Here is a 17,858-nt window from a genome sequence, read left to right as displayed (position 1 = left end):
GACGGGATCAGTATTTGCTTTTGAAACAATTTTTTTTTCACTTCCTTCTTTTCTCAACGTAAACAAGAGAGTTAATTTCTCATCAGTCCCTGAGAATTAAGACAAGGAAATAATAATCAAAAACTTTTACGATACTAGCTGAGCTGTTAGTCGTAACCTGTATATGCTTTAACCCAATGGAAAAGTCTCCCATCCTAGATTCATATCTTTATAAGGCATTATTTTCCTTTTCTTCATTCGATTTTTATTTGAATGATCAACACCAGCCAGCTTCAGTGCCTGATATAATTTCTCTTTGGACTTTACTACAAAATTTTCCCAAGAATGAACAACACTGAAACAAAAATTGATAAAATTTAAGGTAAACCCATTGACATGCTGTGAAACACGAAGTAGGAATAAGGTGAGAAAATGGAAAGTCAAACAGACGTATACAGAGACAAGGAGTCAGATGCAATGGCTGACTGATTGACCGAATGACACTGACATACAGAAAGGCGTGAGCAGAAGTTGATGTTTGGATGGGTGACTTTTAGACAGCGAAGCAAACGACTGCCTAGACTTTGAGAGTGAATGATTGTCACAGGAAAGTGGTCGATGAAAAGAGATGAACAGATAATATGCAGTTAGATGGAAAGGGTGGAAAGACAGAGACAGGACCAGCATGTTTCCACACGGGTGGAATGAGCGAATGAAGCATGCCCCATGATTACCCTAATCTTAGTGGATAATTTCTTACACATGAAGAATTTCATAGAAAATTCAGTAGTAAGTTATTCTTTTAAGAAGCGATTGGCAAAATATATATTTATATATTTTCTACAATATACCAGCAATGAATTTCTAATGGTGTGCTTTGAGTCACAGAATCAACGCACCAAAACAACAACACCTCTTTACAAGCAAGTTGGGACATGTTAACAACAGTGAAACATCCTTGACTTAATGATCCTTGGAACAGTCTAACAATGAATTGGGGGAACTTCTCTGATAAAACACGGAATCATCTGACCATAAGTACGGCTAAAGAACATTTGTTTACGTATAGAGGAGGTGCCATATATCACACTGAATTGCAGTCTCCAAAACACATGGTAGGGCATTTAATCTATAATACCAAAGACTGGATTAGATATGGATAGGTACAAGTAGGTTTAAGATATATCACTGGTTTATGAGCATTGCCGTGAGCATGATTTTTTGTTTACACAGGACAACTTCTAAAGTACGTGCTCTAACAGATGAAGTGAACATCATCATGGTCACCATATCGGACAGGCTATGAATGCTGGATGGTGCACAGAAAGTCCATCAGCCGCTATGTGCTGTGATGGATCGATCACATTGAAAGCCTGTTTTTTTATGTCCTAGAAGGGGTCAAATGCAGAAACAAAAAAGGTGACACACTACATAAACTGAGAGGGACGGCTCTGCAGCGGTTTCTCTGGGTGGAACTCATTTTCCAAGCTCTTGTGCTAATGCAGTCTATGATCACATGAAGTAGTCAACTGTTTTATCTATTTTTTTTTCCGATGGCCAGAGCGTTCCCATCTCATTTTTATGCAATTTGTCTTACAAACTTCTTACATCCTGGGGTAAAACAGCAAATGAACGCTAAAACCTCGATCACTACAGTAAGAATTAGCTTAGTCAGTAGTTTTAGTTCAATATCATGTCTAAAATTCTTGGAGGTAATTATAAAACTCTTTGGTCCATCAAAATAGTGATACATCTCCATGGCTCGAATTAAATTTTATCTCTATCTCTTCTTGGCAAATGACTGCAAGAATCTTAGACATGATGGTTACATCTTTCTACAAAGGATATGCCACATGGTGATGCCATCACAATGATGGAAAGAATCTTTACTTCAGTGTCTCTTAGATACGATAATACACACTGCAAAGATTCTAATTACGATTTGGACCTTAGTTAACTCCTACATGCAGACGCAATATCCAGCCAACCACCAATTGGTTTAAAATGGTGAGAGTTCATTGTCAAGAGCATCACCAAGTGAAACATCACCTCTGGTCAGCAAGAAATCCAGATTTTATTGTTTTTCCATATACCATTATCATCATTGTTTGGGAAACTATATTGACAAAATAGAAACACGTCTTATTCTATTGAATACTTCTACATGGACGGGTTTGTAGGCTATTTGGAAAACGAGACCAGGTGGTGATAACCCAGCTTACAAGCGTCTTAGTTGAAGCCTCAACCATCATGGCACACGTTCAGTTCGAGGTTCTCTGATACCATTTGAGCACTCTTGACGTCAGTAACCAAATATGATTAAATATTTGTGATCAAAGGTTTTTGTGAGCTGTGATACGCTTCACTGTTAGATTCTTCAGTTACTGCAAACATGTAGAATGGCTTTAACCCTAAATATTACACAATATATTACTGAAACATATTTAGATACAGCACTCACTTTGGTCTCTTTGAATACTTCATGAGATTCCTGTTAATATTCTCCACATGGACACACATACATATATGTATTCATGTATAATGTATATAAACAATCATGCAGTTTGCATATTGTACATATACACAGCTCATGCGATGTATACACACAAATGAATATACTCTACATGTTTGTAGCATACTATATATGTTTGTGTGCATTATTATTATTATATCAACACTAGAAACGTTACAGCTCCATATGCAACGTGTTACAGTAATAAATGAAACAATGCTGTAAAATACAAATGGTTTTTAAAAATTTAAAATTTTAGTACAAAAGAGATATTTTCCATACATGCAATATATTTTTGTAAATGATCAGCATCATACAGTATATATATATTTACCCACTAGATTTCGACAAGAGACCAAATGAGTGCCATTTATACCTTTGTTATTGCCAAGACTTTATCATGACACCTAGTAACAGCATCACTATAGGTTTAAGAATCCGTAACACTCTCTGGACTTCATCTCATGTAAAAGACTCCTTCGAGGCCTAATGTATCGTCTTATGGCGAAGAAGAATTCACGCCTAGCTACCAATGGGAATTACCCAATGCAAACTCCCTTCAGAGCTTCACAAGGAAATTGCCAGTCTCTCACTGGTATAAAGGATACTCATGACACAACTGTCAGTTTGAGGATGCAAAATATCGGAAAGAGCTAAACGTTATTTCACTGACTTAGGAACAACAGTGCTCATGACGCTCTGTTTTCATAAAAAAGGTTTTCTACATAAAATCCTATCATTTTTTCCTTAAATTATTGGAATGATTCATAAGCATAAGGATTGTCTTTTTAGTTCTGAACATCACAGAAAGATGATGATACTCAACTTAGGGAAATTTGACCAGTAGCATTGTAAAGCGTTACTGGGTTCCTGTTTGCTAAACAAATAAAATAAACTAATAAATATGATAATACTATTCACTGTGAATAATGAATATTTGTCCCAAGGACAATAATTATTTGGGAAATGAAGGCTTATAACAAATATAAACATAATCCTATCTGAAGTCTTCTAAATGATGAACTGCTTAGCAATATAATTCACTGGTGACATTTAACCCTCATTCATAAGGTACGGTACATTTAAAGCAAAACTGACCAAACAACGAATACAGACCTACTGTAAGTGCTGATGAGTATCATACATTGACCTTGTTAATGTACAAATCAAGGTTGATCAGCAGCAACAGGGGTAGGATGGCATGACTCTTTTACTAATGGCAGCGGAAGAATATCAACTTCTGGGCTGGAAGAGTCTCTGGGTGAGGGACGCTGTTGAAGGGCTGCAACTAAACTGTTACGTGCAGCAAAGACAGGAAGGGAATAAAGGGTATTGAAGGGCACTATACCCTGTGGCGGGATTAACGGTGGCGTAGAACTGTTCTCCTCTTTGCCTAACTGCTGTTTTTGGTGTTCTGTCATGACACCCTTACTGAGGCTTAATAGGCTAGAAGATACTTGCCATGTGTCACTATTTGGTAGGGTATTGTTGCTGTTACTACTGCAACTGGATGCAAGTTTACTATTAACAGACGATGCTTTCCCTCGCAGCAAGGCATCCAACACACTTCCTTGATAAGGAGGGGAGGGCGAAGGCTCTTGGGCTGCATGACCTGAAGCTGGAGAAGTGGACTGTTCACTGACTGGAGGAGTCAGGGTACCAGATTCACTCTGACTTTTGGCAGCAGCAGCTTCCTGGAACCTTCTGATCATCTGAGACGCATAAAAAGGATCTTGCTGGTAACGTGTAAGAAAGGATGGCACCATGGGAGCTCCGTTCCATAATGAAAATGGACTTGGTATAATTGGAGCAGAAGTTACTGGAGTCTGGGTTAGTGATGATGATGAAGACAGTGGCGTGGTGGAAAGGGAAGGATAACTGGGATACGGTGACCCTGCTCCTGAATCTACTCTTGCCTTTTTAATAACAGGACTCGCATCACCTTTGTCATCGCTCTTAGGAGGATCATCTCCTGTTAGGTCAATTGTCGATGTGGTAGTGTCAGCTGATTTGCGAATAATTTCTTTCTTAATTTTAGCAGCAGGGGAACAGCTGGATGGACCGTGTTCCTTCTTATTTTTTCCTCGGGTGAGATGTCTCTCTTTCACTTTATATTCAAGAGTAGAATGTGGTACCCCGTAAAAGCTTCCTGCTCGATGCACACTCATTTCTCCACTCTGCACAGCCTGAACAGCTTTAAGAAGATTGTCACGGTCGTAATTTCGATATTTACCTCTCTTTGGCCTGGAGCCTTTCCCACCTGCTGTTGTAGGAGATGCTGAGGAATTTTTCTTGCTACTTTGCACATGATCTCTTTTCTCACTACAGAACTTCGTTAGCGATTCTCTCGGGACTGAAAAGGGCAACGACAGTTGCTGATTCTTTTCGCTAGAACTGCTTCCTAGTTTTTCATCCTTGCCAAGAGGAACCTCACACCCTAGTTTCTGACCAATCATCTGAGCAATCATCTCTTTTAGATTTGAATTCTGCAGTGAAGAGATCAGTGGCTGACTAGAATTGTTGGAATCCCTTGTTAAAGACTCAGAGTCGCCCTTTGGCTGGCCATTACAAGAAGGAGAGTAGGACGGGACAGTAAGGTCACAGTTTTCATCATTAAAGCCATTGACAGCATGGATGTCGACAGATCCATTTAATCTGGACTTACTTCTTTGTAGTTCTTCGTTGTACCGTTCTTCAACGACTCTCTTAATAAAGTCACTTAGTTGAGGATAAAAAGAAATGCTACTTAATATTTCAGTTGATATCTCTTTGTTGTCTTTGTTTAGGGCAAGTTTTGGAATGTTCTCCATCAGGTACTTTAGGGCGGACTCAGCGACTTTTTCATTGTCTTCACCACAGATGCCCTTCCGGTCAAGCTCCTTCAGTTTCTCTGCCATCTTGCTTTTGAGCAGAGCCCTGAAGGACTCTGGGGAGGCATCTGGATCTTCACCAGTGTTATCATTATTTAACGGTCCTGTACCTGCACCTATGACGCCATTTTGGTAAGGTGGGAACTGTTTTGTATCTTGAAGGACGGGGGGCACTGATTGCTCTGCGAGTTTCTTGTTCCGCTCACGTTCCATTGCCAATTTGTAGACCTGTAAAATAGTAAAAGTGATGTCACTGATTTAACCAGTAATATTTATAGTCATTTAAAACACACTTGGAAAAAGCATTAATATATCAACAACACCGAAACAGACAAACACTTCCTCCATCACTTTTGAAACCAGATGGGCTATCACATTCTTCTTAAGAGAAACTGCAGAAAACAGATGCTTACTTTGTTCCTCAGAGTTGATCTTGGAATTCCGTATATAACAGCTGCTCTTCTGGTTCCAAGCTTTCCACTCTGTATGTCTCTTAACGCAGCCTGAAGCTCTTCCTCAGTGTAAGATCTTTTGCTCATGTCACCCCGCCTCCTGCCTCTGTAATGAAAAAGACAGGCCACTTATAAATATTCCTATTATTAGTTGTTTTGGTTCTCACTATTCGAAATTGTGAGGCCATAAGCTGCTACACACGGGTCTACTGGATAAATCATGGCAGTACTGTTTCTACAACAGATGACTTTGAAATAAAAAGACTCTACATTATCACAGATATGACGACTGGTCATTGAAAATCCAGTCACATTATCGATGTATTTGCTGTAAGTTTGAAGTACTAAGATACTTTCGCGCTTTTGACAAGAACTGTCAAAAGAATTCTAGACGTGTTATTGTGTTTTCTTCAAGTTAATAATGATTATTATTCTCTATTTTCAACAGGTGTATAATTCTTAAGGAATGTATACACCTTTTTAAGGAAGCGTCCATAAAACAGAATAAACGTAAATGAGATGTACAGATAAACAATGATGATAAGAAGAAACAGACAAAAATACATGAACAGTAATATATCGAAAAAAAGAAATGTAACATGGCTATAATTAACTGGATAAGGGAAGGAAAATACAAGTTTATCAGTTTCCAGTGACTGGCATTTTTCCATCTTTACCATACTCTAATGAAAACTAAAAAAAAAAAAAAAACACACACACACAAAAACCCTGCCGCAGACCTCAGGGGTCTGGCATGAACGGCACTGAGGTACTGTGGGGCGCAGAAATCCAATTTTTTTTTTTACTTTGATTACACAGGCCAGTGGGACAGGCAACACAACGCTCTGTTCTAGCCCAGGCCCGAAAAAAAAAAAAAACAAGAAGATAACTACCTGATGGATGGCATGACAAAATGATTATCTGAATACTTGCTCGTGTGACCTATATCAATGCAAAGAAATGATTGGGAAGAAATTGCCCATGGGCAAAGTCTCTGGAGGCAGAGGGCAGTAAAGGCCATGGTGCTGGTGAATAAAGATGGAGGGGGTACCAGGAGAAGAGGCTTACTGGAAGGCAAGACTTTTGCTCACGTCATGCTAGAAATTCTCGATGGGACCGTCGCAGCACTTGTATAACGACGAGAAAAGAAAAATGATCTGAAGTCTGATAAATTCCTGGACGACATGAAAAAATGACTGACTACCTAACAGTAATTACCTGTTCGACGGCATCTTGACGTCGGTCGGATTGGCCGACGCCGCTGCTGCCGCTGCGGCAGCCGCAGCCGCAGCTTTGATCCTCTCGTAAGGGAAGAGGTGGCTGTTGGGACTGCTGAGGGCATTCGGGGACGAACACGAGATGGAGGTCTTGAACTCTGGCTTCACCTGCAACATCTGCGACTTGGCACTGAGGTCCAGAGGCTGCTGGTCCTTGTCGTCGGCGACGATCTCCGGGCCATCGTGCTGAGCCTGCAATTTGGGGCAATCGTTAACAGTGTCGAAGCCACTGTGGAGGTCAAATGTCGGTAATTCTTCAGATTTAGGTCTTGTGTCTACACACACACACACACACATATATATATATATATATATATATATATATATATATATATATATATATATATATATATACATATATATATATATATATACTGTATATATATTGTATATATATATATATGTATGTGTGTGCGTTATAAAAACTGTAAACAGATATATCGATCAATAAATAAATTCCAAATTAAATAAACAGATAAATATGTAAAAACTCAGTCATTAAAGATGTATAAACAAATACGTAATTCCTTAACCTAAACTTGAAAAGTAAAAAAATAAATTTATATAAAAATTACTAAACTAATAAATATAAGAGAAAACAAACAAATAAATACTTCAAGCAATCAGTCAGAAAAAAAAAAAAAAATTAAGACATAGATCATCATCGCTTCGAACGACACATTGTGCTAACAGCTTCTGTGAAATTCCGCCACTCATGTCTTTCCTGTGCTTTATTTTCCACAATAGCCACTCATCCACGTAGGCCCGGTTTTCCAACTCTTCTGGCCCTAACAGGGGCAAAATGATTATTACAGACTGAAAATGACAAGTAACTGGTGATTGAAAATCACATCTATGCGGTGAAAAACTAGTGGTACCGTCCATTTGCGGCAAAGGTTACTGACTAATGACGAAAACGAATAAGAATGCTGCGTGATTGGCAAAGGAGGGACATGGACCTTAGCTGAAGGGAAATTTGAGAAATCTTGAAAAACTGAATATATATATATATATATATATATATATATATATATATATATATATATATATATATATATATATATATATATATATATATATATATATATATATATATATATATATATATATATATATATATATATATATAATATATATATATATATATATATATATATATATATATCATATATAATATTATATTATATTTATCACTTAATTTAAAATCCACAACCAAAATCCACATAGAATCCGTTCACAAACCGTGACTGACGAACAGATCTTAAAAACTGGATTCCAACACGCATCCATCCACTCGGGCTCCACTACTTACTTGATGAACCCTGGCTAACTGGTGGAGATGCGACTGAAGGATCCACTGCAGGAGATGTGGCGGAAGATTGGCGGTGTAGAGATCTAAGGGAAGTCTTGGTGTGGCTTCAGGACCCAGGCCTCCCATGGCACCAACAGTTCGGCCTAAATGCCCTCCAAGTCCCCCACCTGAAGATCCTACTATGCCCCCGAGGTAAGTCTTAGGCAAACCCCCCAGGAAAGGCGATTGTGAAGATGGCGTCGAGGGCGACCTTGATATGGACAAGTCGAGGGTCACTTCGGTGCAGCCGGAATCTTCTTGGTCATGTTTGTGGTGGCGGCTGTTCTGGACTGTCAGGTCCTCTGGAGGGGCTGGGGAGTCTACGGCGCCTCCCTGGGGATGAGGGGTCGTCGCCCCGCCATCAGATACTGTTCCTTCTGATGGGGCTGTTTCAGTTTGCTGTTCAAAGTAGAGGTCATGGTTGAAACAAATTCAGTATGTATTGACAGCAACAAATTCAGTCTGTATCGAAAGCAAAGGTCGTGGATGAAACAAAAGTGGTCGTTTGTAGATGAAAGATCATGGAGAAACTAATTTAATTTGCTTTTGTAAGCAAATATCATTCATACATCAACAACTCTACAAGAATTAATTAGATGAAAAAATTTATTATCTTAAGATATTCCTTTAAACAAAGTGTAAACTATTACCCTGATTATCTACTGCAAATACTTCAATAACTGCGAGAAGACTTCCAAAATGAGGAGAAATGAACTCACCACCTGCAGTGTTCCTTGAGATTTGCCTTGGCAGACAAAGCAGGGTGCTACGGGGTCCCAATCCTGAGGCTCTTCTGCTTCCGCAACCGATGGCGTTTCTTCACTGGCGCTCTCGGGGTACAGGTCGGACCTTACTTTCAACCACGCGGACTCCCCCATCAGTTCCTCGAGTACTCTTTCCAGACCTGGAAATTGCATACAGTGTCACTTAACTTTGATCTTTTGAATTCCAGAGCTTTGGTACAAGAAATAGCTTACTGAGGAGCATGAGCGTTAATAATGCCTTGCAGAAATGCATGGGTCCTGTCACTTCTCTCTTTTTAAAGGCTTTCACTTATAGAAATGGCTCACTGAGGAGCATAAAAGCTACTTATTGAAAGCTCATTAGTGAAAGGTAGCAACTGAGCAATTTATTGAAAATTCATAAGTGAAAGGTAGCAGCTGAGCTAAGTTTAATTTGTTAAATTTGCAACTCGTTATATGAAATGCTGATCATCATTGTGTCAGGAATTAATCTGATAAGGTTCAAAAGGGAACTGGAGATAAAAAAAAAAAAAAAGAAAACAGACTGAAACAAGATTCTCCTCTACCTTTGGAAACAGATTACTAATTGACTTTTTAATCTAACAATTTTTAAAATCATGGGATGTGAAAAGTGGGAAAATGAAATATATGAAACGACCTTCTTCCTCTAGCTAAGGTATTCCTTTAAAAATTTATAGAAAATAATCGTATGAAAATTTTATATTGTAAAGATATTCATCAGTAGGCTACGATAATTCCGTTAGCCCGTAACAACAATGTAGATTTAACTGTTTATTTCATCATATGATAAGTACTCCAAAGTAATTCTTATTTTATATAAACGATAAGGAAATAGTTTTACAAACAGAGCAAAGTCGATTCTCAATGTTATTTTCTTCAAAAGAAGAAAAAGATAGAGATGGCACGGAACGGAACTAGCTAGTGAATGTTGGTAGCCTGCATCAGAACCGGGTCATAGTTAACATGCAATAATTGTAACATGTGCGCGTAAATTGTTTAAACGATTATCTATGTGGAGCACTGGCGAATATCTATGAGACGCAATAAAACTTGTTAACGTTGCTCATATGGTTCTCAAAAAAAAAAAAAAAAAAAAATTACTATCCGATTGATAAAGCCAAGGCACTGTAAGTAACTTGTGAAAAACTTATTTTGATAAACATACTTCTAATACTACCACTACTAATTTTGGTTAGTAGGAGTATAACTAAGATTACATCACTGCTGTAAATAAAACATAAAATAAGTGACTGGATATTTCCGAAGAACGCTTAATACGAAGTAACTCTTGATTATCACAGTTATTGAAAACATTTCATTTTCTGTCACAGAAATTAAAGAAGTTTTGTTTCACCAGAAAAATGAAATCGAGATAAAAGGAATTATATCTGTTTAACTATCTACCTACATATATATGTATATATATATATATATATATATATATATATATATATATAATATATATATATACATACATATATATATATATATATATATATATATATATATATATATATATATATATATATATATATAATACTGTATATAGACTATATATACATAGACACACACATATATATATAATATATACATATTTATATATATATATATATATATATATATATATATATATATATATTATATATATATATATATATATATAGATATATATATATATATATATATATATATATATATATATATATATATATATATTATATATATATACATATATATATATATATATATATATATATATATATATATATATATATATATATATATATATATATATATATATATATATATATATATATATAAAACGTTACTCATAACATTTAGCGAAAACCCAAAAAATCGATCAAAATTTTAGTCAATTTGATTCTTTAGAAATAAAATTGTGGAGCCAATGATAAAACATTAGAAAACTATTAACTGGTCGCGGTAAACAGTCAATTTAATTTACCTGTCAATACAGTTCGTCAGATCGCAGTGAAAAGGATAATCATCACGGGTCTGATGTGATACAGTGGTTAAAATTACTACCAACCTCGAGACGTATATATCTGTTTATTCACTGCTGACGACTATTAGCCTAACAATGCGTTCTGATACATAGACTAAAAATAAATTATACTTTCTTTATTGCCAAAGAGACATTAGGTTCTTCTTTCCTGATCGTCCCCGCTATTTCTACAGATTGTGTGTTTGTGTGTGTGTGTGAGTAAGAAGAAGAAGAAGAGAAGAAGAAGAAGAAGAAGAAGAAGAAGAAGAAGAGAGAGAGAGAGAGAGAGAGAGAGAGAGAGAGAGAGAGAGAGAGAGAGAGAGAGAGATCCTTCAAAATGTCATTAGATTATAAAGAAAATTCAGCTTCACAAACCGAACGAAAATGTCACCTTTCTTAAGAGCATTATTGTCCACAACAATGTCTAACAAATTTCAAGGCACCATGACTGCCAACCATCAACAAAAGACGAAAAGAAGAAGAGGAAGAAACAGGTTACCGACGAGGATAAGAGATCAGATGGCCCTCCTCGATAACGACGTCTTCGGACACTGACGGCATTCACGGCGTAACAAAAGATCTCTTAATGTGACCTTCCAAGAATGGAAACCGGGAGTAAAATTACCTGTCCTATTTCCACCCACAAGCAAATCTTGTAATGATGTATGTATGTATATATATATATATATATATATATATATATATATATATATATATATATATATATATATATATATATATATATACATACATACATACATATACATAAAAATAATCAACACATAATCACGTGTGGAACAGAAATCAATATCTGACTCACATCAGGATCGAACCCAGGTCTTCCTCTTTCAATTGAAAGGAAAGCGCCCTTGCCTTTCAATTGAAAGAACTGGGTTCGATCCTGATGAGTCAGTAATTGAATATATATATATATATATATATATATATATATATATATATATGTATATATATATATATATATATATATATATATATATATATATATATATATATATATATATATATATATATATATATATATATATATATGCGTGTGTATACATGAGAGATGAGAGAAGAGACAAAGCTAACTAACTTGCTACATAAAGATTCTAGTTATAGGTAAGAAAGAAAACAAAAATAACATAAAAACACAGCAGTTTTAAACACGAAACCAGGCGGTGTGCATAACTCTTTCGATCTAGATCTCTAGCATTGCCAAAATTTGATGTGCGGGTCATTAGCGTAGTGCCGACCCTCTCTAAAAGTCCGTAGATCGGTTTTTTCATGCTGTATTTCTGCTGTCTTAAAGTTTGCCTGAATTATTTATATGACCAAAACCTACTGATATGGTTGGTCGATTTTCTCAAAAACAAATGATTAAATAGGAATCGTTCCCAGGAAATCGAGACGAAATAAGATGGGATAGAAAACATCTTCATTGCTGATGACTATTTTCGGAGACTTGCATTTCTCCTCCACTAGGCAACTTATAAAAGAGTAATCAACGTACATTTAATATGTATGTAAAGCTTAGTGATCTTAAAAATGGTGCTATAAACTTTTAGCGACATATCTTAGTAGCGACATTTTCAGCGTCAAAGATTTACAATTTAACCTGAATGTTCCATTTACAGATTGCACGATGAAGATGAAATGGAGATATCCAAAACTCTCCTCCAGAAATAAAGATGCTTTTCATAAAGGTGCTGATCTTCTATAATTATTAAGTAAATAAATGTCCGCCTACACACTAGGAGATTGTCTGACACTAAAGAGATTGTCTGACACCAACGGGAAAACATGGACACAATAACAAAGCAAGAAAAGGTATGGAAAACTCCGCCTTATGCAACAGTCTTCATAATGAAATACTATATTGGTTGAGCCTTATTAGTATTTGATGTGTATTTTATCTTACATTGGAAAGAAAGTAAGACAGAATTCATTTATAAGAATCAACAGGAACTCAATAGCATCTCAGATACTGATCTGAATAATAGCTTATATAATTTTTCTCTCTTTTTCGTTTTTTTCGAAAAGTATCAACGCATCGCAAATGTGACAAACATGCGGCCCCCCCAAAAAGAAACGAGGACTATGCGAAATAGCAAAGCTCTGCCATGCATCGAATTAACCCGCATATTGCATATTCAAAGGTAACTGACCGACAGGATTCGAATATTGCGAAAGATAGGTCTTTTTTGCACGTACATGTCAGTCCATGCACACACACACACACGTACACACACAAACATACACACACACACACATGGACGCATAGCTATGTCCCTTTGCCTGGAATCGTGACAATTACGAGCAGAAAAGCCTCAAATAAGGGAGACAGCGGCGTTCGTCAAACTGATGAAATTGAGAATAATTGTTTTCGATGAAAAAGGCAGGCCAAAGCAACCCGCCTCCACCCAGGAAACATACAAACGCACGCACGCACACACACACATACGGCACACGCACACACACATACACACACCTAATCTCCCGCCCGAAGGCCCATCAGTGGCGCTGGTGCAGCTACTGCTCGTTGCTACGGCGATCATCATCAGCTTTGTCAATACTACACATCCTCTCTTTCTGCATACCCCTAACCCCCTACACAGACACACACACACACACATACACACAGACACACACCTGTAGCACAGTCATCAAGCGATCACAGCCTTTCCGAACATGTGCTAGCTTTCAACTGGATGGGTTAAAAGGAAACAAAAGTTCATTCGGTCTGTGCTGATAGTGTTGAGGTGTGTCACGCATGCACGACACAAACACATGCTCAATACATGTACATATGTACGGAGTGTATTTACATGGTTATTAAGAAAGAAAACACAGTCTTAAACTGAAATCAGTTGATGTTTTGGAAAAAAATAATTAACTGTCAGATAAAGTTTACTTGGTTGAAGACCGACGCGGATAACGGGATTCCGTGACAATCAAGTTTACAGGCTTCAAGAGTGTCTGCTTATTACTCTGCTTTGTCTCTCATGCAATGCTTCTGTTCTGTTTGATGAAAATAAATTCCTTTCTTAACGATATGGACGTCCAGAATGATCGTAAATCATCTTGGAAAAATCACGCTCTGGAAATCGCCAAATCTTCGACTATAGTTCTTATAACTGGGTTCCTTCCTTCTGCCGTTCTCAGCAAGACTGAATGTGAGACCATTCTTCTAATTAAACATGTACGTCTAAGTGGGCTGGGACTATCCAGAGGTCCACATCTAGCCTCTTCTCCCTTCAACACCTTATCACAATTTTGAGCAAGGGCTAACGCTGGCAAAGGCCGGATTGATCTAAAACATCAAACCAAACCCGTGCCTTTAACCCTTCCATAGAATCACTCCGCACCGTCTCTTTCCCATAGGCTCAGATCTGTCCTGCTGAGCTGGAGGAGAGTCCTCCCTCCTGTTAGGAGACCTAGTAACACCCGCCAGGAAACCGCCTTCCACATTTACTTTGTGAAAAGCAGCAATCCCATGCCTGGTTAGCTCGACGACTTTCTTCTAGTGAAGAATGCTCTTCGTGCTTCAAGTTTTCCTAGTTATTTTACCCTTCCACATGTTAAGAGACGGCTCTCTTTCCTTTCTTATTCATATTTTCCTCGAGGAGGGGAACCAGACTCCCTAACGTGACCTTGGAGAAAGGGAGCAGTTTCCTCGAACTGACCTAAGGGAGGGGGGAGCTGAGTCCTCACACTGACCTTGGGACTGGGAGCGCTGCCCTTACTCTGACCTAAGGGAGAGTGACCTGAGTTCTTATACTGATCTAAGTAGAGGGACCATGAATATTCTGTAGGCAGGGGTGGGGGTGGGGGGGGGGGAGAGGGCAAAAAGAGAGGAGGGGCATGCCTGAGTGCCTAACGAAGAATGATTTATGCTTAGGGAATTATATCATTCTATTTTGGACCTGAGTGATGGGCTTGATGCGATTCATTTCAACTTCCACTTCAGGTCATTCAGAGAGAACGGGCACTTTAACATAGATGAATTAGCTAAAACAAGTAGTGCTTCAATGAAGATAATACAGCATAATTAAGTGAATATATCAATAAATAAAACGTAGAAACCTGAATAAGAAAATCTGTTCATTAATAAACATGTACACGAATGACTAATCACTGACTGACAATGAGAAATGAATGAGTAATCAAATATGTGCAGTCAACAATAAACAAACGCATGCGTATAAATGAGGAAAGTTTAAAAGAACCCTTATTAGCATGCACCGGCTGTCTTTATTGCATTCGAAATACAAGCCATTTGTAGTTCTCCTCTTAACTTCTAAGCAATACAGAAATAAACAAATAATCCTTCACGAGGATACAGTAGAAAGCTTTTTACAAAGTATCCTTTGAATTGTTTAGAAGGCTACCTCGTTGAGGCTTTCCCCGTGACATTATGAGATATATTTTGACGGATCACTGATCACTTCTATTCTCTCTCTCTCTCTCTCCAAAAACCCCCAATTTCGACTCGCAACTGCTGACTAATAACCAGGTACATAACTAACCGATAAAGTCATCTGAGGCCTATTGGATATTCTGGAAACTTGCCCATGCTGCTTCTTTTCGCCCAGTTTGGTTGTCAGCAGAGTTAGTTACCTCGGCACCACTACGAGAGAAAGATGGATTAAGTTCAGTAAGCGGGTATAACAGAGAGAGAGAGAGAGAGAGAGAGAGAGAGAGAGAGAGAGAGAGAGAGCAAAACGACGACAAGAGGAAAGATACTAATGAAGAGAGATTAAGGAAATGAAAGTTGAATTTAAACTACAGTAAACAACGCGAGCGTGAAAAAGTTGGTGTTTGGACGAAGGATTACAGCGCATTAATTAAAGGATAGCAATTACACTCACTCAAACACAGTTGTTCCTATTTTCTATTCCATTATTTTTGATGACCACCTGACATCTATGTGACCTTACGCCTTTCCAAAATGATTAAAAGCCGGGTATTTTCTGCACATTTCATCTTGCGAATATAATTAAAGTATATGAAGTAATAATGTGATAAATGATATGCTTTTGAACTATATACCTACAAACACAGACACCCGAGGTCGAACCCGGGAGGGGAAGAAACGAATCAGGCCCTTCTCCTGAAAAGGCCATTGTGTTTCTGCTGACCTCAGCAGTGAGCTAGGCCACAATATTTAGTCGACTGTGGAAAGTCACATTCTGGGCTGACCAGGGCATGGGGCTAGCAACCTCACCCTAAACGTCTGGCTGGGTAACACTTGGAACTATCATCCAAGAGATAAAGAAGCGTGGATAAAAAATAAAATTACTTGCGTGCTTCGGTGAGCAAAGAATAATTGGTGCTTTTGTTTATGAAATCCCTTGGAATCAAATAGAAGTACTTTCAGAGTCATAAGTGGATACTTTTTCAAGTACTACATTACGGAAAGGTTATTAAGGTTATTAAGACGGAGTTTTTGAATGAATAAGATGGCAACGAAACAGCAAAGGTCACAACTACATATTTCCTGAAGAACGCATCTCGGACAATACAATGCTTCCCATCAAATATATTCTCAACTCTTATAAACACTGTCGGATGAATGTAAAACGGAACAATGATTTATAACACTATACAATACAATCATTACTTTATTGTAAATAAATGAATGAATAAATAAGTAAATAAATAAATAACTAAATAAATAAATATAAGACCCCGCTCCTTCCCCCGACGAAAGATTTGTTTCCTACGCTGCAGACAATCAATAAAGGATCAAAATAAACGTAAGAAAAGGAGTTTAGAAATCCATTTACACAATGGATAAAAGAAGTGGTTCGAATGAATGACTCCCAAGTTCCCAAAGCTAACTCATTACCTGTTGGAGAGCTGAGCATTTTGATAATTCCTCCTTCCCTTCTTATTGTTTCTACTCAAACTGGATCCGTTTAAATTTTCACTCCTGCCATTTCAAGCACAGTTTTTGGTTACTGGTAAGCACGCTTCTCTTCACGCATGCATGCATATATATATATATATATATATATATATATATATATATATATATATATATATATATATATATATATATATATATATATATATATATATATATATATATATATATATACCATCCAGGTGTTAGTCTTTAGAAAAACGTTCAGGTTACTACCTCCACAGTCGCATAATTTCTAGGTACCTAATTCACTGCTTAGGTCAACAGGAGGAAACAGGTTTTTAATGGAGCTTGTCTGTCCGCTTTTTCTCACCCAGCAGTCGAACCTGAGTCACACACATTTTGTGTATATAATTACGTATGTAATCAACGGATAGGTCTGCTGAAAGCAAATGGGTGTTACAGACTAATACACACATAAACAAAGCCACTCCAACATCTTCTAAAAACATAACAGACACCTCTCACGTCTCGAACTGTCGACCTCACCGCCCAGTTCTCCTCGCTGCTGGGAGAAAGGGAGCTGGGGATTGATACGATACACGTACACATTGTTACCGGGGTCTAAGCGATGTCAGGCAGGGCAACCGATCGAGGCTACGGCCTACCCCAACGCCAAATCAAAGTCCTTCAAAAAAGAAGGCATCGTGCTTACCCCATATAAAAAATGGGAAAAAGCACGTTAAAACGAAGAATATATATATATATATATATATATA

The 17,858-nt window shown here is 37.4% G+C and overlaps 1 protein-coding gene across 1 annotated transcript in view; it reads right to left on the bottom strand.

The window, feature by feature from the left end:
* Positions 1–276: 276 nt before the first annotated feature.
* The window catches only part of Eip93F (Ecdysone-induced protein 93F), a 585,122-nt gene continuing 567,540 nt past the window's right edge, over positions 277–17,858 (bottom strand). The window contains exons 2-6 of the mRNA XM_067125874.1: positions 9,161–9,345; positions 8,403–8,840; positions 7,032–7,282; positions 5,775–5,919; positions 277–5,589 (exon numbers count right to left, since the gene is read on the bottom strand). Of these exons, the coding sequence (XP_066981975.1) occupies positions 3,658–5,589; positions 5,775–5,919; positions 7,032–7,282; positions 8,403–8,840; positions 9,161–9,345 (2,951 nt within the window). The 3' untranslated portion in view covers positions 277–3,657. The remainder of the gene's footprint in view (positions 5,590–5,774; positions 5,920–7,031; positions 7,283–8,402; positions 8,841–9,160; positions 9,346–17,858) is intronic.

This window comes from Macrobrachium rosenbergii, chromosome 23, assembly GCF_040412425.1.
Source record: "Macrobrachium rosenbergii isolate ZJJX-2024 chromosome 23, ASM4041242v1, whole genome shotgun sequence".
Classification (NCBI taxonomy): domain Eukaryota; kingdom Metazoa; phylum Arthropoda; class Malacostraca; order Decapoda; family Palaemonidae; genus Macrobrachium; species Macrobrachium rosenbergii.
Note: the sequence above shows the minus strand (reverse complement) of the source record. Positions and strands in the feature narration are given on the sequence as shown.